Here is a 27,413-nt window from a genome sequence, read left to right on the forward strand (position 1 = left end):
TGGACTATATGAAGAAGAATGTGACATCAGGATTGGTAGAAGACTCATTAACAACCTGTGATATGCAGACAACATAACCTTGTTTGCTGAAAGTGAAGAAGACTTGAAGCACTTACTGATGAAGATCCAGCACTATAGCCTTCAGTATGGATTACATCGCAACATAAGGAAAACAAAAATCCTCACAAGTGGACCAATGAGCAACATCAAGATAAATGGAGAAAAGATTGAAGTTGTCAAGGATTTCATTTTACTTGGATCCACAATCAATGCCCAGGGAAGCAGCAGTCAAGAAATCAAAAGGCATATTGCATTGGACAAATCTGCCACAAAAGATCTCTTTAAAGTGTTAAAAAGCAAAGATGTCACCTTAAGGACTAAGGTGCACCTGACCCAAGCCATGATATTTTCAATTTCCTCATACGCATGTGAAAGTTGGATAATAAATAAGGAAGAACAAAGGAGAATTGATGCCTTTGAATTATGGTGTTGGTGAAGAATACTGAATACACCATGGACTGTCAGAAGAACCAGTGAGTATGTCTTGGAAGAAATACAGCCAGAGTGCTTCTTGGAAACGAGGATGGACATGTTATTAGGAGGGACCAGACCCTGGAAAAGGACATCATGCTTGGTAAAGTGGAGGGGTAGCAAAAAGAGGAAGACCCTTGATGAGATGGACTGACACAGTGGCTGCAACAATGGGCTCAAACATAATAAGGACTGTGACTATGGTACAGACCACGCAGTGTTACATTCTGCTGTACATAGGGTCACTATGAGTTGGAACCAACTTAACGGCACTGAACAACAACAAAGTTAATTCAGGGCACCTTACTCTTAATGTAGTCTGCTGTATTTCTAGGTATACCAAAAACAGAAACAGCAGGTAGAATTAAGCCTGCTGAGAATACGTTATCATTGGTTATAATGATGGCTGTCCAGACATGGACCAGTAACTTGAAATTTGCCTCCAGAATTGGAGGGTGCTGAGAGACCAAAGAAGAGGTGCTGAACTCCAGTGTGGCGGTGAAGGACCAAAGCAGATCTCTGCACCCCGCAGTAGTGGGGCAGAGGTTTTATGGTAGTCAAGGACAAAAGTGGCTGCACACCAGACAGAGGGTTACTTGAGACTGCCTCAGCAAGGACACATAACAGGGGCTTGGAAAACAGCAGTGAACTAACAGAAACAGCAGTGAACTAAAGGAAGGCATGAGGGTAGCCATGTTCGCCCTTGCAAAGCCTGTTTTCCCCTTCAATGGTTAACTAAAATAATCCACGTAATTATGAATTATAAGCGCAAACTAGTATTAACACTGTTTCTATCAAACATTTAACTAAGAAACTCCAAGATTATCCAGCTGTTATCTGGTTAGTTTCCACTAGTATCAAAAACACAAGGACATGTCTCTAACACAATCCCATGAACATTGCTGGTACCCAATACAATTTTGTTGAATAACTTTAAACAAGCACGAACAAAGATGGTGTTTATCCATACTATTTGCTGAACAGATTCAACAAGTCCGTTCTCAACCTTTCCCTTCAAGTGAATACTTTAATCACCACCTTATAGAATCAAACCACAGACAAACTGGACCTTCACTTGGGTCATCAATTTCATGCTGGTTCACTGTAGACTAGGAGCCCTGATGGCACAGTGGTTAAGCACTCGACTGCTAACTGAAAGGTCAGTGGTTTGAACCCACCAGCTGCTCCACGGGAGAAAGATGTGGCAGTCTGTTTCTGCAAAGATTACAGCTTTGGAAACCCTGTGGGGCAGTTCTACTCTGTCCTTTAGGGTCACTATGAGTTGGAATCGACTCTACGGCAATAGGTTTTTGGGTTCACTACAGGCTATGTGGAGCCCTGGTGGCACAGTGGTTAAAGAGCTTGACTCCTAACCAAAAGACGGCAGTTCGAATCCACCAACTGCTCCTTGGAAACCCTATGGGGCGGTTCTACTCCGTACTATAGTGTCGCTATGAGTCAGAATCAACTTGACAGCAAGGGGCTACAGGTATAGACTATTTGGAAAGGAATACAGCTTAAAAATTACAACCAGCCATACGGTGGTCTGGCAAGAGGAAGGAAGGCTGATTTCTCTATTTTAAAGCACTTTAAAATAGATATTGGAATTTCAGAGTAGGACAGATACTTGTTGGCTATTGTCCACTGTGCTAATTTTCTTTAAATAGGAGCAAACTGATTGCTCCTAAATGCCTCCAATGATGACAGGCACTGTGCTAATAAGGACAGAGGCTATCGTCCTGGAGGAGCTCAGAGGTAATAGTCCAGCTCACAGTCACTGACATTTTTTCCGGTCAAAGCAGCCAGAGAGGAGCCCAGCTCCCCAGGCACTTGGACAGTGATTCCATGAAGAGTAGGAAAAAGGAAAGGATCAACCCTGGGACGTTAGATACAAACCATACATTGGAAATGGTGAGTCCAAATCTTTTTGAGTCTCTGATTTCACACTGTTAACCACTAAAAGTGTTGTGTGCCATATACTTACTGAAGGGGAATTTAAATTATTTGACCCTCTTTCAAGAGCCACACTATATCTGAAGATATGCCAGGATGTTGCATAAAGAAGGCTGAGAAACACTAGTTTACACAAAGACCAAAAGACATTACTTGATTAACATTATACACAATTTGTGAGTTCATTTTCAACACAGCCAATAATGTTCCCCATTGTTGGAAAACCGCAGTTATTCTGAGTTGTTGGGGATTTCTCCTATCACAGGGCACTAAAAATGTTTTCCAAAGGACCTGCAAAACATCGACAGTGCAAACGAATTATTTTCACATAATAGTGGGCCTCTGGAAACCCCAATGAAAAAGAAATGCTATTTATAGAATGTAGAAAGTACATCTGAATTTATTTCAAGGAAGAAATTAAAGAAAAACTCATCTATGTTTGGGGATAGAGGAGATAGATTAAATCAGTGTCATATACTATTCTAGATACAATTTCATTCCCCCACAATTTAGTTTTCAGTCATACAGATTCTTCTTCCACAATAATGTAATTATCCTTTTTCATTTATTCCTAATCCGTGATTTTTCTGTTTTTAGGCTTCATGAAACGATGCTTCCCAAATTTACTTGTCACCTGCAACTGACTAGACATGGCTTTGGAACTTAAGTTCTGAGCCTCAACTGACACCACCAGGAGAACTCAACATACAGAGAGATGTCTGCAGGGGGCAAATCTTTCGAGAACAGTGAATCAAGAAGCCAGCCAGTAACAACTATACAGGGCAGCGTTATGACTCAGCTAGCTTTGAAAGAAGTCAGAAATGCTTTTCACTTTGTACAGGGTCTCTGACTTGACTTTAGAAATGTATCCATATTAATGCCTTTTCTGAGAATAAAAAAGGAGTAAATGGAATTCTCGCTTACGAGACCCAAGTAATGTGGGAGGAAAAAAAATATCCCGAGTCAAATCAGGCATAACCAAAGACCAAGCGGAAAATTAATCTTCTCTTTGGAGACATCCACAAAGGCGGTTTCTGCGTGTCACCTTAAAGTGCCATGTGGAAATGAGCTGAAGTAAGTGCCAATTTACCGAGGACTCCCTGAATCCAACGCAAATTACAACAGAAAAGACATGGGAAGCAGAACCAACATGTATTAATTGTCTACTATTTGCTATGCACTTTACACACAAGCTCTGTCTTCCATCTCAGCAGTCCTTAAATTTTTTGTCAAACTATGGGAAAACTTCTCCCAACAACATCATCCTTCAGGGTTAAAGTTATCAACATTCTCATTCGTTTTCCTGCCTCTTTGTCTTAAGCGTGGCTGACACCCATCTCCTGCCCATAATGAAACAATGTTGTCCCAGATGCTGTTTCTGACTTTGGCCTTGCATCATCGTAGCTGCACCCCTGAATGGGCTACATTACCCATTGCCATCAAGTCAATTCCGACCCATAGTGACCCTACAGGACAGTCTCATACCAACCCTACAGGACAGAGTAGAACCGCCCTATAGGGTTTCCAAGGAGCAACTGGTGGATTCGAACTGCCGACCTTTTGGTTCACAGCCAAGCTCTTAACCACTGTGCCACCAGGGCTCCAGCTACAACATTAGTCAGTATATAATCACATGTGCTGCTGACTACCAGTTTGGCTTGCAAGGGTCAGCGTAAAATCTACATGTTTCATTGCTTTAAAGAATTCAACAGCCCATCTTGCCAGGAGTTTATGAAATCAGTCCAGAAAGAAAGAAAAGCAAGTGTTTCTCAAGACTAACAATAAACTATGCATTGTTGGAACATCAAACAATTGTGTTTGCTTATTTGCAGAGCGCAGCCCCTACTGCCAGATGCCCTGGCTGTAAGTCTCAACTCTGCTACTTACTTGATCAGTGACCTTGGACAACTTAATCTCTCTGCAGCCCTGGTGGCATAGTGGTTAAGAGCTCAACTGCTAATCAAAAGGCAGTTCGAATCCACCAGCCACTCCTTGGAAACTCTATGGGGTAGTTCTATTCTGTCCTATAGGGTCACTATGAGTCGGAATCCGCACGACAGCAACGGGTTTGTTTTTTTTTGGGTACCTTTCTCAGTTCCTAACTAAGTAAAATGGAGATTTAAAAAAAAAAAACCCACAGTAATATAAACTCATAGAGTTCTTAGGAGGATTCAACAAGCGATTAGGTTAAAGCACTTAGGACGATGTTTGTCACATAAAAGGCACTATATTCACATCAGCTGTTGTTGGTTGCCAGCACGTCAACTCTGATTCATGGTGACCCCATGTGTGCAGAGTAGAACTGCTCCATCGGGTTTTCAAGGCTGCGACTGTTCGGAAGCAGATCGCCAGGCCTGTCTTCCAAGGCACCTCTGGGTGCGTTCGTACCACCAACCTTTCAGCTAGCAGTCAAACAGTTAACTGTCTGCAGCACCCAGGGACTCTAGCAGAGGGTGAGTCTAGTTGCAGAAATGGTTGATAATTCTAAGTGTCTCTAAAGTCACTACAAATTCTTAGGGAATATTAGACCTTCTTTTCCTCCCAGAATCAAATATGTAAAAACTAGGCTAAAAAACTCTCAGTCAGAAAGCTCTTAGGTCTAGAACCTAGACCAGCGCCACCCACTAGAACTTTCTGCGATGACAGAAATCTATCTGCACCATTCAATACAACAGCCACACTGAAATGAACACTTGAAAGGCAGATAGTGCACCTAAGAAAATAAATTTTTAATTTTCATTAATTTTATTTTAAATAGGGGCATGGAATGAGGGGCTATCATACTGGGCATACTGTATCTGCATCAGAGGAAGGAAAGCCTTACACCACACAAAAGGACTAAGGTTTTTCTTGCCCTCCCTCAGCTTCTGAAGTCTCTGTCCTTGGCTTATGGTTTTATTTGATTCGTTTTTATCAAGTACCTGTATGATCTCTCCTCTAATAGTCTTGTCCTTATGGCCCAGCTTATGGGACTTCAGTTCAGTGCCAGTCCTAGTACCTGATGCAAGACTTAGTTGGGACAGTGAAAATTCCTCAGTGTACTTAGGACTAGAAGTGGACAGCTCACATTCCAGCATAGGTGCATAACTTCACTAAACCTTTATTAAAAACATACACATAAATGGCAGGACCCAATTTATTCCAGTTCACAAAGTGTTACAATAGTTCCACATATATGTAATATCTAAGGACTCCTGGTGACGCAGTGGTTGAGAGTACGGCTGCTAACCAAAAGGTCGGCAGTTCAAATCCACCAGCTTCTCCTTGGAAACCCTGTGAGGCAGGTCTACTCTGTCCTATAGGGTCACTATGAGTCAGAATCGACTCGATGGCAATGGTAATATATATGACAATAGAAGCCACCCCCAACTTATGACGTATCCGTGTTATGACAAACCGCACTTAAGACCATCCTTTTTCTTTTTTTTCTTGTACATCTTATCATTAGTAATGGAAACCCTGGTGGCGTAGTGGTTAAGTGCTACGGCTGCTAACCAAAAAGGTCGGCAGCTGAATCCACCAGGCGCTCCTTGGAAACTCTATTGGGCAGTTCTGCTCTGTCCTACAGGGTCTCTATGAGTCGGAATTCACTCGAAAGCAACGGGTTTGGGTTTTTTTCTTTTTTTTTTTTGGATCATTAGTAACATGTACTACATACAATGCCGTAGTGCACAATTTGCTGATGTTATCATTCTCGTGCCAACCCGCAAAGATAAGATTTATAAAAATACTGATAATAAAAGGCAATAATAATGAAAAGTAAAAAAAGAAAAGACAAAGATACTCGACTTACATCAGAACCGACTTATGATGGAGTCATGGGAACAGAACACCATGTAAGTCAGGGACTACCCTATAGGAATTTAACTCAATCTACAACGCATGGTACCTGGTACTTACTAGGTGCTCAGTAAGTGTTACGTGAATGCTGCAAGTCTTTGGAACATAGTCTCTTGCTTTGTTAATGTATATTTACCATTCCACTCACAAAAACACATCTTTAAACACACACACACCCCTAGACATTGCCACACTGATGTCTACTACCAAAAATGCCCTCATGATGAATAGTGGAAGAGAAATATTATGATAGAGTGGGGCAGGATGATACAATTAGAGAAACGATGAAGGGAAATTCCAGACACTTAGAATTCTTCCAAATATAGTCTTTTTTATGTCAGTTATCTTGGTTTCTATGGAAATTCACAAGTGTCTACAAAAAGTTACTCACTCCTACTTTGAAACTTTAAGATTGCTCTCGGCCATAATATCATATGTAATCATAAGCAATCGATTGCTTACATCCTTATAAATGCTACACCAGAGAATTTACATTAAAAGGGGAGTAGCATATTTACAAATAATATGCAGCATGTTCAACAAATCTGAGTACAAATGACTATTGACTATCATACACCGTTTAAAGAGTAGCTACTAGTATAGTCTCACACTAGTAGACAAACGTTTTTACTAGTCTCTCATTTCAGTTCGTTGATCTTTTCTTCCCTGAACCGCAAATTCAGCTGAATGTGTGTATGCGTGTATGTGTGTACGTTTTAATCCCGTCTTTATTCTGTACTTCATACAAAACACAGCTGAAGTAGAGTGGGTTTTGCTTTGTGTTCGGATTTTAAAAATATCTGAAGCCAACACAGAGTTTAACTTCACCGGGTTGTTTACCAGCAGGTCGGTGTTCTGAAGAAGGAAGCCATAAAATACACACCAAATAGGGCTTTTTTCAAAATCATTTTTATGTAGAGAATAGATGGGAGCGCAAAACACGTATTTAACAGAGCGGGTAACACTCATTTCAGTCATCAGCAACGAATTCCCACAGAAGCTTTGTTCCTCGCTATTTGTAAACAAGGGCTCGGGCCAGCGCTCCAACCTGGCACCCGGGAGGTACCCAGTACTGTGCACAACCCTGCGCCCGTCCCGAAGCGTTCCGCAAGGTCCACCTGCGGAGGCTGCTCTCCGCCTGGACCAGGCACCCACCCTCGAGCCAACAGAAAGTCCTATCGGAATTCTTCTGCCTCTAGCTTAGGAGATGGAGTCGACTGTCCTGCCTAAACTTCACTGCATTTATCCCAGGATTGATAAGCCTCCTTCAACTACCCGCACTTTGCCAAGCTCACCGAAACCCACGGCGGCTCCGGCGACCCCAGTCGCCGCTCTCACGACCCCGTGTCCTCGGGCATCCCCGTCCGGGAGGCGTCCCCGCGGGTGGCTTACCGAGCAGCGAGCCGAAGAAGATAACGATCTGCACGGTGGTGGTGAAGTGCCGGTACAGCTGCGCCTCGCCAAACTCCCCGAGCGCGCTGCGGTTGGCGCCCGCCGCCTCCGCGCCCGACGCGTTGCGCGGCTGGCTGGCGTTCCGGAAGACCCAGCTCCCGTTATGCCCCATGGCGAGGCTGGGGCTCCGGCTCCGCTCGCTGCCCGCCCGCCCCGGAGCCCCGCGCCGAGCCTCTGGTGCCTGGTGGAGTTCTGCTGAGGGCGGGGCAGCCGGCGGGTCCCTCACGTCTCCACATCGCCAACCCCGACGCCTGGGAGGCGGGGAGGGAGCGAGGGGAGGCTGCGCCCCATGCCGGGGCCCTCTGAGGTCCCAGTCAGCGGCCACGTGAAGGCGGCACGGTCACAGCCCAGCCAGCGTCGTCTGTCCCGCCTCCCGGGGGTCAGCGCGACCAAGCCCACTCAGCAGGCACGCAAACCCAGAGGGAGGCATTGGATGGTCAAGAAGGGGGCTCTCCGCTGCCGCCGCCCCTTCAGCCCCTGCTCTTTCCGCCCCCAGCGGGACAGGGCATCCCTCTCGAGTCCCCTCGGGCTGACCGGCTCAGCTCTCTCCTTAGAGGGGAGAGAACATTTGGCAGAAGCTATTTTTCAGTCCTGCTGGCTGCGAGACTGGATGGCAACCGGAAACCCGTGAAATGCCCAAGCCAGGTGGTCGGAGCCCGGAGGGGACCCCCGAGTCCTCGACGGCGCCCATGGCCCGGGCGGCATCCCCCGAATCTCCCCCACAGCCTCGTTCTCCCTGCCTGGCCGTCTGCCGGGACGGGCTCCGACCTCCCGCCTCGGCGCCGGCTGCAGCGGTTCCCGCTCCGCAGCCCCTCTGCCTGTGCACTGCCTGACGCCTGCTTTGCTGGCCCGGCTCGGGCTCTCCGCCGCCGGGAGAGCGCTTCGCGGCTGTGCGGGGTCAGAGGAAGACGCCCCTAGCAGGGAAGGGGCTGCGGCCGCGGGGCCACGGGCGCCAGCCTCGGACGCCGGGGGGGGCGCGCGGCCGGCGAGGAGATCACGTGACGCGCGGGGCCCCGCCCCCACGACGAGCCCGCCATCTTGGCCCCGCCGAGCGTGGCTGCCTCCGCGGGGAGCGTGGGAGGTGCCAAAGACCCGAGTGTGGCTGCCGTGAACGCGCTCGCGGCTCCTCCCGGGCTTCGGCTGATCCGCTTGTGCCGTTACTGCTCGTTATCTCGTCAGCAGGCGCTGCCGACAGGCTATAATTACGCGTCGCTGTCACCTGGGCAGGGAGCCCAGTCTTCCCGGCTCCCCAGTCAGGCCTCGGATATAGCTTAAGCATTTAAGGGAGATGGAATTTAGGAAGCCAGTGCAGGGTCTTCTGGGCCTTTTTATGAGTCTGATTTCTAAAATGTATACAACATAACCCGGGCCAGGCGGATTACTTGGAGCGGTGAAGTGTTTGGAGGAGGGAGCAACTGCCTGAGGGCTGATGGAAAGGGTTGGGAAACTGGGATAACCAAGTCTACGAGAAGAAACGGTGAAGGAAGAGACGCTAAATGGGAGAAAGGAAAGTGTACGGCATGCAGAGAGAGGATTTGGAGAACGGGGGAAAACAAGGAAAGGTTTCTAGGTGTGACTTTATGAAAACTGGTTTCTTTTTAATAAGTGAAGGACATGGTAGAAGGCTTTGACGTATTGACTGGTATGACTAGGTCCCCTCGACAATAACTCTTCAGAGATGATTAAAATTGCAACTATTTATTGCTTTTCCCAAGGATGATCCTACTACGATATGGCTACTTTGCTTTCACTGGTAGCCCTCCTTATTTGCTCTGCTAGGAAAGGTCCGAATCTATGTCTTGAATATCTGTGGAGTCTCACAATATCTGCATGTAATAATACTCTATGGAACCAGTCAGTTATTTTAAACATTTTGGACATCAAAAATAAGGAAGGGAAAAATTACTAATTGCACTATTGTATTTTCAAATTAATATGTCATTTCCAGTGGTTACAATTAGTTCTGGGCGTCCAAACAGCACACTCCTTTAACCAGGTAAGGGTTGAGGAAGAGTGTATGTAAATGGAGTTGTTTGGTAACGTTGTGAAAATACCCCTATACCTACCCTTACCCCTGACCTCCAAAACTACTAAGAAGGATTGAGGTAAAGGTGTGGGAAAAAGAGTCAATTTTGCAGGTGTAAACAGTGCTTAAAAAGCAAGAAACATCTTTCAAAAGAAATGTCTCTGAAAAGATACCAGTAAATTCTTTCCTCCAGTCCTTAAATTGGTGTTAGGGTGTAGAATTAGTAGAAACATGGGATAATCAGCTGAGATCGCCATGATTCTCAGAATGAGAGATTTGTGAAAATATATGACCAAGGGCAGGAATTGGGTGGCGTAATTCTTATGTATATTGCTATATGAAATTCTTCACTGATTATAGCACTGAGTCAAGAGAATTTTAGATTAATATGTGATTTAGGAGATTGGTCATGATTTAAATACATGTTATGTGTCTACTGGAATGTTCCTTATACCTGCTGTGGTCATCTAGTGTTGCATAGCAAACTATCACACACTTAGTGATTTAAGCAACAGCAGTCATTTCTTTTGCTCACTAATCTGCATTTCAAGCACGGTTCAGTGGGACAGCTGTGTCTGCTCCACGTGGAGTCAGCTGGGGCAACTGCAAGAGCACCCGGGGTCTGGAATCCAAAGGCTTGTTCCCTCACACATCTGGTGGTTGATACTGGCTATTGTCTGAGCCCTCAGCTGGGACTGTCAGCTGGAATACCTATACGTAGCCTCTCCACATTGCTGGTTGGCTTCTTCAGAAGATGGCAGCTACATTCCAAAAACGAGCATTCCAAGAGTCCCAAGAGGACAAGGCAGGAGTTGCATTGATTTGTATGACCTAACCTCAGAAGTCACATCACATCAGTTGCACTGAACTGTTTTTTGTTGAAATAGTCACAAAACTACCACGTTAAGAAGAGGGGACATAAATAAACCACACCTCACAATGGAAAGAGTGTCAACGTTACATTGTAAGAAGATGAGGAGTGAAAGCTATTGTTGAACTCATTAAGGACAATACAATCTGCCACAGTACCTATTCTCCTTATGTCAAAAATCCTTCAAAATGTGCCATTTTAGGTATGTTTTTTCTGGGATAAAACTTGGAAGAGGTCAAAACCCACATTAATTAGAGTCTACTTCAGTTACTTGCTGTGTCACGGTATATGTTGCTATGAGCTAGCCAGTATTAACACCTGGCAGCAATCAGGAACACAGCCACAGCTTAGGACCACTAACTCATGGGGTACTAGACAATTTAGATTAATTCTTTCTCAAAATTTTCTGGGGCTACACAAAAAGCTTAATATATAATGGGAAATGGAGTAGTGTAAAAAATAGGCAACCTCAGGCTATTACTATCAATTTTAGCCATTACTATTAATGTTTAGCTATTACTAGTAATTTTACCTTACATTCCTTCCCCATAATTAATAGTATAAAAAGGCATTCTCCCAACTTAAAAACACCTTGTGTTCCCAAAATTTTTAAGTTAGTTGATTAGTACTCAGGATCCATTTCCCCACAGAAGTAATAATCTTGGTGACAGGGTTCCCAGGCAGACCAGGGGGCTAATGGAGTGAGAGGCTCTGAGGAGTAAGGACTCCGAGGTAGGTCCTACTCAGCCTGTAGTCTATCCCCCTTTCTGAAGATCTGCCTCCTTCAGTCTCCACAGTGTTTAATAAAGTTACTCTTCTCCTTGCACCAATAGTTCACTCACCAGATGTTAAGACCCTGTGTTGAGTAGACAGGAATACAGTGGTATGGAATAGAACAAATTCTCACCACTTTCTCCGGTCTCCTGTCCCTAAATTAATTGAATAGCTACTGGGATTTGCTAACAGTTTTCCCCTCCAGTAACCAGGGGAAAATGGGTATCAAAACAAAACAAACCTCCTTCCTACTATTTCCTTCTGTTTTTTCTCTTATACTCCCGCAATGTAGTGATAGGCAAAATCTGCACATAGGTACTAATAACAAGTCTTTCCATATCTATAGAATGTAATAGGATCCATTTATTTTCAGATTCCAACCTTCTTGGACATTTATTGAAGAACAGGAAAAGGCCCAGGTACGGGGGGGAAACAATAAAATCTCCTATAATTGCAAAGACCAGTGGTGTGGGTGGGGGGGAATGTGGAGAGCCTACGGGGTTTTACTTTCCCTTCGTTCTTGCTTCTCATCATTAAAGAGTCTCTTCTGCCCCCTCTCGCCAACACCACACCTTCATATGTCCCCATGTATCCTCTCACAAAAGGGGTGGTGGTAGTTAGGTGACTTCGAGTCGGTTCCCACTCATAGCAACCCTATGTACAACAGAACACTGCCCAGTCCTGTGCCATCCTCACAATCATTGTTATGCTTGAGCCCATCATTGCAGCCATTGTGTCAGGCCATCTCGTTAAGGGTCTTACTCTTTTTCACTGATGTTACCAAGCATGATGGCCTTCTCCAGGGAATGATCCCTCCTGATAACATTTCCAAAGTCCGGGAGACAAAGTCTCACCATCCTCGCTTCCGAGGAGCATTCCCGCTGTACTTCTTCCAAAAAATGGATTTCTTCGTTCTTTTGGCAGTCCATGGTATATTCAATATTCTTCACCAACACTATAATTCAAAAACATCAATTCTTCTTTGGTCTTCCTTATTTATTGTCCAGCTTTCACATGCATATCAGGTGATTAAAAATACCATGGCTTGCATCAGGCACGTCTTACTCCTCAAAGTGACATCTTTGCTTTTCAACACTTTAAAGAGGTCTTTTGCAGCAGATTTGCCCAATGCAATACGTCATTTGATAGCCTGACTGCTGCTTCCATGGGCATTGATTGTGGGTCAAAGTAAAATGAAGTCCTTGACAATTTCAATATTTTCTCCATGTCATGGATTGAATTGTGTTCCCCAAAAATACGTGTATCAATTTGGCTATGCCATGATTCCCAGTATTGTGTGATTATCCACCATTTTGACATCTGATGTGATTTTCCTATGTGTTGTAAATCCTATTACTATAATGTTAATGAGATGGATTAGCAGCGGTTATGTTGATGAGATTTACAAGATTAGACTGTGTCTTAAGCCAATCTCTTTTCAGATATAAAAGAGAGAAGTGAGCAGAGAGACATGGGGACCTCATACCACCAAGAAGCAAAAGCCAGGAGAATAGCGCGTCCTTTGGACCCAGGGACCCTGCACTGAGAAGTTCCTAGTCCAGGTGAAGATAGATGATGAGGACCTTCTTCCAGAACCAACAGAGAGAAAAAGCCTTCCCCTGGAGCTAAGGCCCTGAATTTGGACTTCTAGCCTACTAGGCTATGAGAGAATAAACTTCTGTTTGTTGAAGCCATCCACTTGTGGTATTTCTGTTATAGCAGCACTAGGTGACTAAGACACTGTTTATCATGATGTTTACTGGTCCAGTTGTGAGGATTTTTGTTTTCTTTATATTGAGGTGTAATCCATACTGAAGGCTGTAGTCTTTGATCTTCATCAGTAAGTGCTTCAAGTCATCTTCACTTTCAGCAGGCAAGGTTGTGTTATCTGCATATCGCAGATTATTAATGACTCTCCCTCCAATCCTGATGCTGCTTTCTTCTTCAGATAGTCCAGTTTCTCGGATTATTTTCTCAGCTTACAGACTGAATAAGTACCGTGAAAGGATACAACCCTGACACATACCTTCCCTGACTTTAAACCACACAGAATCCCCTTGTTCTGTTTGAACGACTGCTTCTTGGTCTATGTACAGATCCTCATGAGCACAATGAAGTGTTCTGGAATTCCCATTCATCACAATGTTATCCATAATTTGTTATGATCCACACAGTGCAATGCCTTTGCTTAGTCAATAAAACATAGGTAAACATCTTTCTGGTATTCTCTGCTTTCAGCCACGATCCATCTGACATTAGCAATGATATCCCTTGTTCCACATCCTCTTCTGAATCCATCTTGAATTTCTAGCATTCCCTAAAGGGGTAGAGAAGAGAAAAGCTGGAGAATAATTTTGTTTTGAAAGGCCCAAGTAGCAGCATGCTGAGAAAAGAGGAGTCTTTATGGCCACTGTCTACCCATCTGGAATATACCCAAATGGCTATTCCTATGCTTTTGAATTATGGTGTTGGCAAAGAATATCGAATATACTACGGACTGCCAGAAGAACAAACAAATCAGTCGTGGAAGAAGTACAGCCAAAATGCTCCTTAGACTAAGTGAGGATGTTCAGACTGTGTCTCATGTACTTTGGACATGTTATCAGTAAGGACAAGCCCCTGGTGAAGGACATCATGCTTGGTCAAGTAGAGGGTCAGCGAAAAAGAGGAGGCCCTCAACTAGATGGATTGACACAGTGGCTGCAACAATGGGCTCAAACATAGCAACAGTTGTGAGGATGGCACAGGACTGGGAAGCATTTCATTCTGTTGTACATAGGGTCTCTGTAAGTCAGAACTGACTCTATGACACTAATAACAGCAACATTTCTATGCTTATATAAGTGGCATAGATAATGCAACTTCTGATGTAGACATGACTAGTGTCCACCAGTATCTGCTTATCCTACTCTTCCAGGCACACAGAAGACTATATGGTATTTCTCTGCTTCCCCTACAGTTGGGCAAGTTTATATGGCTCATACAGCTAATGAAATGTGAGCAGAAGTGACGAGTCATTCCTGGCTGAAATAGTAAAAAGCTGTTTGTGATTCTCAAGTCTCTCTCCTGCCCTGCCATTGTGATTGCCGAAGGGGCCCTGTGTTGAAATGGAAAAGCCAAAAGATGGAAGCAGTATGTCTCAGTCACCATACGGGGCACAGGTGCCCTGGAGAGCCACCCAGACCCACAACAAATTTTGTATGAGCAAGAAATCTTTACTGTGTTAAGCCACCAAGACTTTTAGAGTTGTTCATTATCACAGCATAACCCAGACTATCCCAGCAGACAGTTATGAAAATTGGGGACTGCATATTTAAGAGACCGCTGACTTTATTTTATTACTCAGGAATGGAAGGTATTGAGTCAGAACTTTCAGAAATGTCTGTGTATATTGGTAGTGGCAATAAGGATACCCTATGTCCTTGTAAAATGAAAGGGGTAGCTGATAATAGAGCCTCTGGGCATGTTTGAACTGAACTATTGGGGTTTTCATGTCTAAAAATACGGGTCTGATAAATTCATGTTGTTTAAATGGTTTTTTGGAGAGTACATAAATGATAACCCATTTCTCTTTACCTTGAAACCCAGATTCTGTCTTTACATAGGCAAACCTACCAAATCCCTCTAGATTAAAGCGTCTAGTATAGTAGAAAGAAAAAAAGGCATGAATATTGGTGTCAGTTGGATCCGGGTGTGAATCTTTGCTCCAGAATTTCCAGTTGTGACACTGGGCAGTTACTTAACTTCTCTAAGCTCAGTTTCTTCCTCTACCAAATGGGAATAAAAATATCTACTTTGCAAGGCTGCTTTGAGGACAATAAAATATTGACAATGAAACTGGCCCATTATAGGAGCTCAATAACGAGTAAGTATATTAGACTGATTTCTGTTTATTGAGGCTTAAAGAAAACAAGTACGGTGGGGGCATTGCCTTCTAATATTTTTTTTTCAATCTCTCTCTATATAGATTTAAATAAACTACCGTACTACCTGACAAGCCTTGCATTTAAAGAAACTAAAGAACCAGTTACTTTGCAATTCACAAAGGACAGAGTGGCTTTTTGGGAAATATTACTTGAAAGTTTAGAAGTCCAGAATTTAACCTTTACATTATGGACCTACATAAATTTATAGTATGGTTCTTAGTTTTGGGTATGTTAAAAGATCATCAAAGCAATTATTCGTTTAGAAGATATGAATACCCTTTGTGTATTCCAAATTCTACAAATATATGGTTTGGGAAATGGTTTTCTTTCTAATATGAATCTATGAATATATCTTCTAATGCAGTTTGCCAATTTCTAGTAGTCCTCACACCTACAGAATTGCCAGTAATTCCTGAAAAATATCTAGGAGGCAAGAGGTTGAATGCCCCTCCCCCAACCCCCACCCAGTGTCTTGGTTACCTAGTGCCGCTGTAACAGAAATACCACAAGTGGATGGCTTCAGCAAACAGAAGTTTATTCTCTCACAGTCTAGTAGGCTAAAAGTCCAGATTCAGGGCATCAGCTCCAGGGGAAGGCTTTCTGTCTCCGTATGCTCTGGAGGAAGGTCCTTGTCATCAGTCTTCCCCTGGACTAGGAGCTTCTCAGCGCAGGGATCCCAGGGTCCAAAAGATGTGTGCTCCTGGTTCTTCCTGCTTGTTGGTAATGAGGTACCCCTGTCTCTCTGCTGGCTTCTCTCTTTTATATCTCCAAAGAGACTGACTTAAGACACAACCTAATCTTGTAGACTGAGTCCTGCCTCATTAACATAACTGCCGCTCACCCCACCTAGAGATGGAATTTACAACATACAGGAAAATCACATCAGATGACAAAATGGTGGACAATCACACAATGCTGGGAATCATGGCCCAGACATGTCAACAGATATTTCTGGAGGACAGAATTCAATCCATGACACCCAGGTAGCCTTCACAGTGACACATAAACACACGCGCGCGCGCACACACACACACACACAGAATGATTATAAAGCAACCTAGTTTTTTAAATAACAAATATGCTAAAACTAAAATATCCATGAGTGTTATCACTTTCAAAGGCATCAATGAAATCGGACTAATGGGTCTCAACCCAGCAAGAAGTCAATCTCTCAGACACTGGTTTTGAGGGGAAGAAAGAGTTTATTTCGAAGGCTAGCAAGCAGGAACTCAGAGGTATTGACCTCAGATTGAGTTCCTCAATTTGAGCGAGAAATCACATTTTATACATATTCGTGTAGGGGTGGAGGAAGGCGCTGGGCAGGATCAGAAAGTTTTAACTATTCATTATTTCTATTGATTATTTATTACGAGGCGGGGCTAAGACTTGGCCCGGAAGTGGCCGCGGACTCTTTGCTTTTGAAATGGGCTTGGCTGCCGGCGATGACGTATACTGCTGGTGATTTTCAACATGAGTTCTCTTGTGTTACTGAGCATGCGTGGCAGCCCGGGGTTGCCTTCTGTCATCTTTGTCTGTTCTGGGCATGTGTGACCATTCTGAGCTGGTTAGATCTGGACCCGTTTGCGGCTCTCTAGAGGGTCTGCAGAACAACTTAGAGGAAGTGAGTGACGTGGTGGGGGGGAGGTGACTAGACATGGTCCAATAACCGATGGGGTAGTAATTAATTACGTGTCTTCAGCCTCTAGGGTCCCCTAACATCACCTTGGGAAGTTATTAAGCTATTGAAGAATATCATGATTCCTCAACACCTTTTGTGGCTGCTTTTCTCATAGTTACCTTCAGAAGCTGCCACATTCTTTTTTTTTTTTTTTTTTTTTTTTTTGTGAAAGAGCCAAAAGTTATCTAGGGCCAGTTCCTGTAAACTAAGTAATCAATGCACTAATTAGCAAAAGATGAGAGATTACCATAAAATCCTATGATTCACTCTGACTTGGAAGGAATGGCACAGCTTTAGAATAAACGTATATACTTAATTTACTCCAAAATTTAAAGGATAAGACTCCTTTGGGTATATAAATATGTAAGTACACACAAACACTCATAATATGAAGCAAAAGTCACTAAGTAATTTTTATTTCATACTTTCTTGAGCAGCAGGAGTAGCATTGCCTCTCCTGCTCCTGACTGCCAGGCCATGGAGAGCTGCAAGAACAAGTATCTTTACCTCCCCAGCCCCAAGCCCAAGTACTACAACCTCCTCTAGCTGAAGAAACGAGCATTTGCCCAAGGTTGCTGGGATAAGATGCCAAAGAGCACAAGTTCAAAGAAGAAAGAGGATACTCTGTCTTTTCACCAATCAAAAACTCAATACTTATGTGACTGGTTGTCTTAGGCTGGGTTCTCTAGAGAAGCAAAAGCAGTAAAGCGTATAAATATATATTGTTGTTGTTGTTAGGTGCCATCAAGCCAGTTCCAACTCAGCAATCCCATGTACAACAGAACAAAACACTGCCCAGTCCTGCGCCGTCCTCTTGACCGTCATTATGCTTGAGCCCATTCTTGTAGCCACTGTGTCAATCCATCTCGTTGATGGTCTTCCTCTTTTTTGCTGACCCTCTACTTTACCAAACATGATGTCCTCCTCCAGGGACAGGTCCCTCCTGATAACATGTCCAAAGTATGTGAGACAAAGTCTCGCCATCCTCACTTCTAATGAGCATTCCAGCTGTATTTCTACCAAGACAGATTTGTTCATTCTTTTGGTAGTCCATGATATATTCAATATTCTTCACCAACACCATAACTCAAAGGCATCAATTCTTCAGTCTTCCTTACTTGTTGTCCAGCTTTCGCATGCGTATGAGGCAATTGAAAACACCATGGCTTGGGTCAGACACACCTTAGTTCTTAAAAAGTGACATCTTTGCTTTTTTAACACCTTAAAGAGGTCTTTTGCAGCAGATTTGCCCAATGCAATGCATCGTTTGATTTCTTGACTCCTGCTTCCATGGGGGTTGATTGTGTATCCAAGTGAAATGAAATCCTTGATGACTTCAATATCTTCTCAGTTTATCATGATGTTGCTTATTGTTCCAGTTGTGAGGATATTTGTTTTCTTTATCTTGAGATGTAATCCATGCTGAAGGCTATAATCTTCAATCTTCATCAGTAAGTGCTTCAAGTCCTCTTCACTTTAAGCAAGTAAGGTTGTGTCATCTGCATATCACAGGTTGTTAATGAGTCTTCCTCGAATCCTGATGACTCATTCTTCTTCATATAGTCCAGCTCCTCAGATTATTTGTTCGGTATACAGATTGAATAAATATAGCAAAAGGATACAATCCTGATGCACGCATTTCCTAACTTTAAACCACACAGTATCCCCTTGTTCTGTTTGAATGACTGCCTCTTGATCTATACACAGGTTCCTCAGGAACACAATTAAGTGTTCTGGAGTTCCCATTCTTTGCAATGTTATCCATAATTTGCTATGATCCACAAAGTTGAATGCCTTTGCATAATGAATAAAGCACAGATAAACATCTTTCTGGTATTCTCTGCTCTCAGCCAGGATCTATCTGACATCAGCAATGTCCTCTTCTGTATTGGGCTTGTATTTCTGGCAGTTCCCTGTTGATGTACTGCTGCAACCACTTTTGAATGATCTTCAGCAAAATTTTACTTGAGTGTGATATTAATGATATTGTTCGATAATTTCCACATTTGGTTGGATCACCTTCCTTTGGAATAGGCATAAATATGGATCCAGTCAATTGGTCAGGTAGCTGTCCTCCAAATTTCTTGGCATAGATGAGTGAGTTATATAGAGAGAGATTTATATCAAGGAAATGGGGTCAGGATAGAGGCCTCTCCTGATTCACGTAGTTGCAGGGGCTGGCAAACCCAAGATCGGCAGGTCAGACAGCAGGGCTCTTCCTCACAGGCTGCAAAGATCGATGAATCCGGAGATCTGCAGGCAAGACAGCAGAGATGCTGCTAGCTGAAGTCCCAAGAAGCCGAGGTCAGATGAACAGGAATCAGCTGCAGGATCCAGAGCGAGCAAGTGAGCCTTGCCAGAAAGTCCATTTGATGCGGGCCACACCCCCGAGGAAACTCTCTTTCAACTGATTGGCTACTCACAGCAGATCCCATCAGGGAGGTGATCACATTAATCAAATCTCATCATGGAAGTGGTCACATTATTATACAACTGCCAAACTGCATCATAACTGCCAAACCACTGAGGATCATGGCCCAGACAAGTTGACACACATCCTTAACAATCACACTGGTCAACTGATGATAGGTAAGAGATGAGCAAATGTGATAACGGGAAAGAAGTAAAGGCAGTGGGAAAAGAGAACTGAGAACTGAAAACTCAGGCAGCACCTTCCGAACCCTGAAGAACAGGCAATGTGAGGGGACAAGAAGACTGTCTGCACAGCCAAGGATTGCATCGCCTGCACTGCCAATACGAAGACCTGTGTATGCACTGTAAAATGCATTCTACCATGTGGTTTCCAAAACTCCTAAAGTGAAAGGCAAAGGATAAAAGCATAAATGTGTTAAGCATCCAAGAGAAAATTACTATCTCCTTGAAAAGGGCAAGAACCAGAAGTTTGACAGAATGATATTGGTTTATATTACATGATTTTAAGCCTCCAAAATAACAGCTGCCAGTGGCAGCTATAGAATTTCTTCACAGGAAGATCTTTGGAGCAGAAATCGATGCAGGGGTGTGGTTGAGGGGTAACAAGAATGCAGAGCGAGGAAGAGAGGAATTAAGGACTGTGGTGAAATAAGTACCTTTATGTGGCCTTTTCCCTTGGTTCTTTGGAAAAACAACTTGAGAGATTTTTCACCTAAGCCCTGAGGAGTTACCTTTGCTCTAGTTTTCTACCCTAGAGGGTTTCTTACTTTTGTCCAGGTTGATGGACATTTCCTGGGCAAGTAACGACTTGACTTTTTAACTGACCCTGGGCTGCAGCCTACCCTGTTATTGGTATGCACCTTGCAGGGATTGGTCAATATACCCATGCAAATGAAGTGACTATGGACTATGCAAATGAGGTGACTATAGCCTACTATGCACATAAAGTGTCTGTGGCCTACCAAGAGGGGATTGGTCAGTTTGGGGACTCACTGGAAGGGGCCATGGCTTGAAATTGACAAGGAGTTTTATATATGTATGTATGTGTGCAGCCAGCCCCACAGAGGGTTTTGAGACAGAAAGAAGCAGGAAGAGAGGCAGAAGAAAAAAAGAAGAGAGAAGAAGCAGAGAGAGAGAGGAGATAAGGAACCTCCTAGAAGAGCTGTAACACGGGTCAAGGGCTGTAACACTGAAGATAGCGAGAGGTCCAAAAGGGGCCCAGCAGCAGGGGTGGCAGCGACACACAGCAGGGCCAAAAGGAGCCTGTCCTCGGGGCTGAGAAGAGCCTGTCTTTAGGGGCCTGAGAGGCGTCCGTCCTCAGGGGGCCTGAGAGGCGTCCGTCCTCAGGGGGCCGAGAGGAGCCCGTCCTCAGGGGGGCCGAGAGGAGCCCGTCCTCGGGGGGCCGAGAGGAGCCCGTCCTCGGGGGGCCGAGAGGAGCCCGTCCTCGGGGGGCCGAGAGGAGCCCGTCCTCGGGGGGCCGAGAGGAGTCTGTCCTCAGGGGGGCCGAGAGGAGCCTGTCCTCAGGGGCCGAGAGGAGTCTGTCCTCAGGGGGGCTGAGAAGAGCCTGTCCTCGGGGGGCTGAGAGGAGTCTGTCTTCGGGGGGCTGAGAGGAGTCTGTCCTCGGGAGGCTGAGAGGAATCTGTCATCAGGGGGCCGAGCAGAGGCCCCACAGTCAAGAAGAGCTGAGAGAGCTGTCCTGTACTGAGGAAGGGAGACTCTGCCTGCATGCTTTCTGATCCTGATCCGGAGTTGTACCCTGTTCCTTAATAAACCACTTAACTGTAAGTATGGTCTATGGGTTCTGTGTGGCCATTACAGTGGGTTATCAAACCCAGCAGAGAAGCCGAGTTGGCTGTGGGGAGTATGACTGTTGTGGAAATTGGTAAAAAGTTTGGAGGGTAGAGGTATATCTGACCTCCACCTCATAGGAATCATCCTTGGGCTAATCATGGTCATTATCCCCCACTGAAGATAGACAGGTTCTGTGTTACTGCTACCACTGCCACCATTTTACAGGGACTTTTCTTGCAGTGGAAACCCTGGTGGCACAGTGTTTAAGAGCTATAGCTGCTAGCCAAAAGGTCGGCAGTTCGAATCCACTAGGTGCTCCTTGGAAACTCTATGGGGCAGTTTTACTCTGTCCTATAGGGTCACTATGAGTCAGAAATCGACTCCATGGCAGTGGGTTTAGTTTTTTTAGTTTTCTTGCAGTGGTATTTGCATTGCTAGTATACTTTTTTTAAGACTGTATATTCAGATCAGTTAAATGAGGAATCTTCCAAAGATTTTTTCCAGCTACTATAAGCCTTATATTTCATTGTTGTTGTTCTGTTGTTATTATTATGAGATTTTGAGGAGCTGATGATGAGTATGGATGTAGCAGCTACATCTGCCAAAGCATCCTTAGCAGTGAGGGCTGCTCAAATTCTTCGCTATTTCTAAGTCAAATAAAACTTTGATTAACATCATATTCTGAATGCTTCTACATAACAGCCCCTAAGCCTTGTTTTAAATGAGTAGTTCTTACCGAAAGGGTCAGGGGTACCCCATCTGGGCTCAATGCCTATTTTTTTAAAAAAATGACTGAATTTACTTTGATATTTTCAATTTATACAATGATCTGTTTGTTTGTTTGTTTTAAGCTATCAGATCACTACAAAAGGTATTTTTCCCTTCAGAGTTGGTTTTTTTTCCTCCTGCAGAATAAGATAAATCCTTTGAATACTTTTAAAAAGATGACGCTGGTCTGTTTTAGTTTGAAGGTGTTTAACAAATTCTGTTAAAGTGGGTTTCACCCATACTTTATTAGTATAAAATGACTTAATAGTGATGTCTCAAGTCATCCACAGCCTGAGGGATGTTTAATGGGGCTACATAGTCAACATCAGGGAGCTATACAAATGGATGATTCATTTTCAGTTTGGACTCCAGAAATACAGAGATTCTTCAGGAAATGGATTGTAGAGCCCTCCCACTGACCCAGGCTGCTGAGAGAACAATGCTGCTGGGCCAGGGCAGCACTGATCCCCAAACACAGGAAATTAGCCCAGCTCCTGAGACTGCGCACTCAGAGCCCCTGGCCCGTCATAAGAGCTCTGGGTACATGAACGAACATCTGCCAGTTGAGGGACAGAGAACTATTGCCTTCCTCTACCAGTCAGTCTTCTGAGCAAGCAAGTGCCGACGGGAAGAAGGATTCAGACTGGGGAGAAGGGTTTGGAAGCCAGGAGCAGACACGCCAGTGCAGACAGACCACCCTGTCATGGTCGAGTCGGTTCCAACTCATAGTGACCCCGTAGGGAGTGGAACTGCCTCATAGGGTTACCAAAGCTGTTATCTTTTTTTTTTTTTAATTGTACTTTAGGTGAAAGTTTATAGCTCAAGTTAATTTCTCATATGAAAATTTATACACATACTGTTATGTGACATTAGTTGCAATCCCTATAATGTGACAGCACAACTCCCCCTTCCCACCCCCAGTTTCTTGTGTCCATTCAATCAATTCCTGTCACTTCCTGCCTTCTCATCCTGCCTCCAGACAGGAGCCTCCCATTGGGTCTCCTGTATCTGCTTAAACTAAGAAATACACTCTTCATGAGTATTATTTTATGTTTTATAGTCCAGTCTATTATTTGTCTGAAAAGTGGGCTTCGGGAAGGTCTTTAGTTATGGGTTAACAGAGCATCCAGGGGCCATGGCTTCAGGGGTTCCTCTAGTCTCATTCAGACCATTAATTCTGGTCTTTTTACGTGAATATGAGCTCTGCTTCGCACTTTTCTCCCCCTCTGTCAGCGACTCTCTGTAGTGTTCCCTGTCAGGGCAGTCATTGGTGGTAGCTGGGCACCATCTAGTACTTCTGGTCTCAGGCGGATGAAGTCTCTGGTTTATGTGGCCTTTTCTGTCTCTTGTGTCTCTGGTGGTCTTCATTCTCCTTTACTCCAGGTGGATTGGGACCAATTGATACATCTTAGATGGCCGCTCGCAAGCTTTTAAGACCCTAGACACCACTCACCAAAGTGGGATGCAGAACATTTTCTTAATAAACTTCATTATGCCAGTTGACCTAGATGTCCCCCGAAACCATAGTCCCCAGACCCCAGCCCCAGCAACTCTGTCCCTCAAAGTGTTGGTTGTGTTCAGGAAACTTCTTAGCTTTTGCTTTAGTGCTGTTGTGCTGACTTCCCCTGTATTGTGTGTTGTCCTTCCCTTCACCTAAGATGATTCTTGTCTACTGTCTAGTTAATGAGCTCCCCTCTCCCTCCCTCCCCACCCTCGTAACCATCAAAGAATGTTTTCTTCTGTATTTAAACCTTTTCTTGAGTTCTTATAATAGTGGTCTCGTACAATATTTGTCCTTTCGTTACTGACTAATTTCACTCAGCATAATGCCCTCCAGATTCATCCGCGTTATGAGATGTCTCTTGGATTCATTATTGTTCTTTATCGTTGCATAGTGTTCTATTGTGTGTACATACCACCATCTGTTTATCCATTCATCTGTTGATGGGCACCTAGGTTGTTTCCATCTTTTTGCTATTGTGAACAGTGCTGCAATGAGCATAGGTGTGCGTATATTTATTCGTGTGGAAGCTCTAATTTCTCTAGGATATATTCCAAGGAGTGAGATTGCTGGATCGTATGGAACTTCTATTTCTAGCTTTTAAGGAAGTGCCAAATCGATTTCCAAAGTGGTTGTACCGTTTTACACTCCCACCAGCAGTGCATGAGTGTTCCAGGTTCTCCACAACCTCTCCAACATTTGTTATTTTGTGTTTTTTGGATTAGTGCCAGCCTTTCTGGGGTGAGATGGTATCTCATTGCAGTTTTGATTTGCATTTCTCTGATGGCTAATGACTGTGAGCATTTCCTCATGTATCTGTTAGCCACCTGAATGTCTTCTTTGGTGAAATGTCTGTTGATATGCTTTGCCCATTGTTTAATCGGGTTATTTGTCTTTTTGTTGTTGAGGTTTGCAGTATCTTGTAGATTTTAGAGATTAGATTCTGAATGGATATGTCTTAGCCAAAAAATTTTTCCCAGTCTGTAGGTTGTCCTTTTTACTCTTTTGGTGAAGTCCTTCGATGAGCATAAGTGTTTAATTTTTCGGAGCTCCCAGTTCTCTAGTTTCTCTTCTGCTGTTTGTGCATTGTTAGTTATGGTTAGTATTCTATTTATGCCATGTATTAGGGCTCCTAGCATTGTACCTATTTTTTCTTTCAGGATCTTTATTGTTTTAGATTTTATATTTAGGTCTTTGATTCATTTTGAGTTAGTTTTTGTACATGGTGGGAGGTATGGGTCTTGTTTCAGTTTTTTGCAGATACATATCCAGTTATGCCAGTATCATTTGTTAAAGAGACTGTCTGTTCCCCATTTAAGAGACTTTGGGCCTTTGTCAAATATCAGCTGCTCGTAGGTGGATGAATTTATGTCTGGATTCTCAATTCTGTTCCATTGGTCTATGTATCTGTTGTTGTACAGTACCAGGCTGTTTTGACTACCGTGGTGGTACAATAGTTTCTAAAATCAGGTAGTGTGAGGCCTCCCACTTTGTTCTTCTTCTTCAGTAATGCTTTACTTATCCAGGGCCTCTTCCCTTTCCAAATGAAGGTGGTGATTTGTTTCTCTATCTCCTTAAAAAATGTCGCTGGAATTTGGATCAGGATTGCATTCGTATCTGTAAATCACTTTGGGTAGAACTGACATTTTCACAATGTTGAGTCTTCCTGTCCATGAGCATGCTATGTTTTTCCACTTATGCAGGTCTCTTTTGGTTTCTTGCAGTAGTGTCTTGTAGTTTTCTTCGTATAGGTATTTTACGTCTCGGTTAGGTTTATTGCTAAGTATTTTAATTTCTTGGGGCTATTGGAAGTGGTATTGATTTGGTGATTTTCTTTTCAAAGTTCTCTTTGTTGGTGTAGAGGAATCCAACTGATTTTTGTATGTTCATCTTGTATCCTGATACTTTGCTGAAATCTTCTGTTAGTTCCGGTAGTTTTCTTGTGGATTCTTTGGGGTTTTCTGTGTATAAAATCATATCATCTCTGAATAGGGTTACTTTTACTTCTTCCTTACCAATTTGGATGCCTTTTATTTCTTTTTCTTGCCTTATTGCTCTGGCTAGGACCTCCAGCACAATACTGAATAGGAGTGGTAATAAAGGACATCTTTGTCTGGTTCACTTTCTCGGGGGAATGCTTTCAAAGTCTCTCCATTTAGGATGATGTTGGCTGTTGGCTTCATATAAATGCCCTTTATTATGTCAAGGAATTTCCTGTCTATTCTTAACTTGCTGAGAATTTTTATCATGAATGGGTGTTGGACTTTGTCAAGTGCCTTTTCTGCATCGATTGATAAGATCATGTGGTTCTTACCTTTTGTTTTATTTATGTGACGGATTACATTGATTGTTTTTCTAATGTTTAACCATCCCTGCATACCTGGTATGAATCCCACTTGGTAATGATGAATTTTTTTTTTTATATGTTGTTGAATTCTATTGGCTAGAATTTTGTTGAGGATTTTTACGTCTATGTTCATGAGGGATGCTGGTCTGTAATTTTCTTTTTTTGTGGTGTCTTTATCTGGCTTTGGTATCAGGGTTATGTCAAAAAACCTGAAATACCTTTAGTAGTAGTGGTGTTAACTCTTTTCTGAAAGTTTGGTACTATTGTCCAGTGAAGCCATCAGGGCCAGGGCTTTTTTGTTGTTGTTGTTAAGAGTTTTTTTTTTATTACTTCTTCAATCTCTTCTTTTGTTATAGGCTTATTTAGTTGTTCTACCTCTATTTTTGTTAGGTTAGGTAGGTAATGTGTTTCTAGAAATTTTTCCATTTCCTCTAGGTTTTCAAATTTGTTAGAGTACAATTTTCCACCGTATTCTGTTATGATACTTTTAATTTCAGTTGAATCTGTTGTGATATCGCCTATCTCATTTCTTATTTGGGTTATTTGCTTCTTCTCCTGATTTCCTTTTGTCAGTTTGGCCAATGGCTTATCAATTTTTTTTATCTTTTCAAAGAACCAACTTTTGGTCTTGTTGATTCTTTCAATTGTTTTTCCATTCTGTATTTCATTTAACTCTGCTCTAATTTTTATCATTTGCTTTCTTCTGGTGCCCGAGGGCTTCTTTTGCTGCTCTCTTTCTATTTGTCCGAGTTCTTGGGTTAATATTTTGATTTTGCCCCTCTCTTCTTTTTGGATGTGTGCATTTATTGCTATAAATTGACCTCTGAGCATTGCTTTTGCAGTAACCCCAGGATCTGGTAGGATGTGTTGTCATTCTCCTTTGATTCTATGAATTTCTTTATTCCATCCTTAATTTCTTCTATAACCCAGTAGTTTTTAAGCAAGGTGTTGTTCAGTTTTCACGTGTTTGATTTTTTTTCCTTGCTTTTTCCGTTGTTGATTTCTACTTTTATGGCTTTACGGTCAGAAAAGATGCTTTGTAATATTTCAGGGCTTTGGATTCTGTTAAGGCTTGCTTTATGGCCTAATATGTGGTCTATTCTGGAGAATGTTCCAGGTCCATTACAAAAAAAGGATACTTGGCTGCTGTTGGGTAGAGTGTTCGGTATATGTCTGTGAGATCAAGTTGGTTGATTGTGGCATTTAGATCTTCCCTGTTTTTATTGAGCTTCTTTCTGGATGTTCTGTTCTTCACTGAAAGTGCTGTGTTGAAGTCTGCTACTATTATTGTGGAGCTGTCTATCTCTCTTTTCAATGCTGTTAGAGTTTGCTTTATGTATTTTGGAGCCCTGTCATTGAGTGCATAAATATTTATTATAGTTATGTCCTCCTGGTGTATTGACCTTTTAATCATTATATAGTGTCTTTCCTTATCCTTTGTGGTGGATTTTACTTTAAAGTCTATTTTGTCAGAGATTAATATTGCCACTCCTGCTCTTTTTTGAGTGTTGTTTGCTTGATA

At 43.2% G+C, this 27,413-nt stretch overlaps 1 protein-coding gene across 2 annotated transcripts in view; it reads right to left on the bottom strand.

The window, feature by feature from the left end:
• Nucleotides 1-7,891, bottom strand: part of GPR176 (G protein-coupled receptor 176) — a 132,157-nt gene extending 124,266 nt beyond the window's left edge. Inside the window, exons 1-2 of one of the 2 annotated variants that reach the window (XM_004380616.2) lie at nucleotides 7,717-7,891; nucleotides 4,855-4,856 (exon numbers count right to left, since the gene is read on the bottom strand). In XM_004380616.2, the coding sequence (XP_004380673.1) occupies nucleotides 4,855-4,856; nucleotides 7,717-7,888 (174 nt within the window). In that variant the 5' untranslated portion in view covers nucleotides 7,889-7,891. The remainder of the gene's footprint in view (nucleotides 1-4,854; nucleotides 4,857-7,716) is intronic. The other variant, XM_004380615.2, reaches the window with a different exon arrangement.
• Nucleotides 7,892-27,413: the final 19,522 nt, after the last annotated feature.

Source organism: Trichechus manatus, unplaced genomic scaffold (genome assembly GCF_000243295.1).
Source record: "Trichechus manatus latirostris isolate Lorelei unplaced genomic scaffold, TriManLat1.0 scaffold00076, whole genome shotgun sequence".
In the NCBI taxonomy this organism is placed as follows: Eukaryota; Metazoa; Chordata; class Mammalia; order Sirenia; family Trichechidae; genus Trichechus; species Trichechus manatus.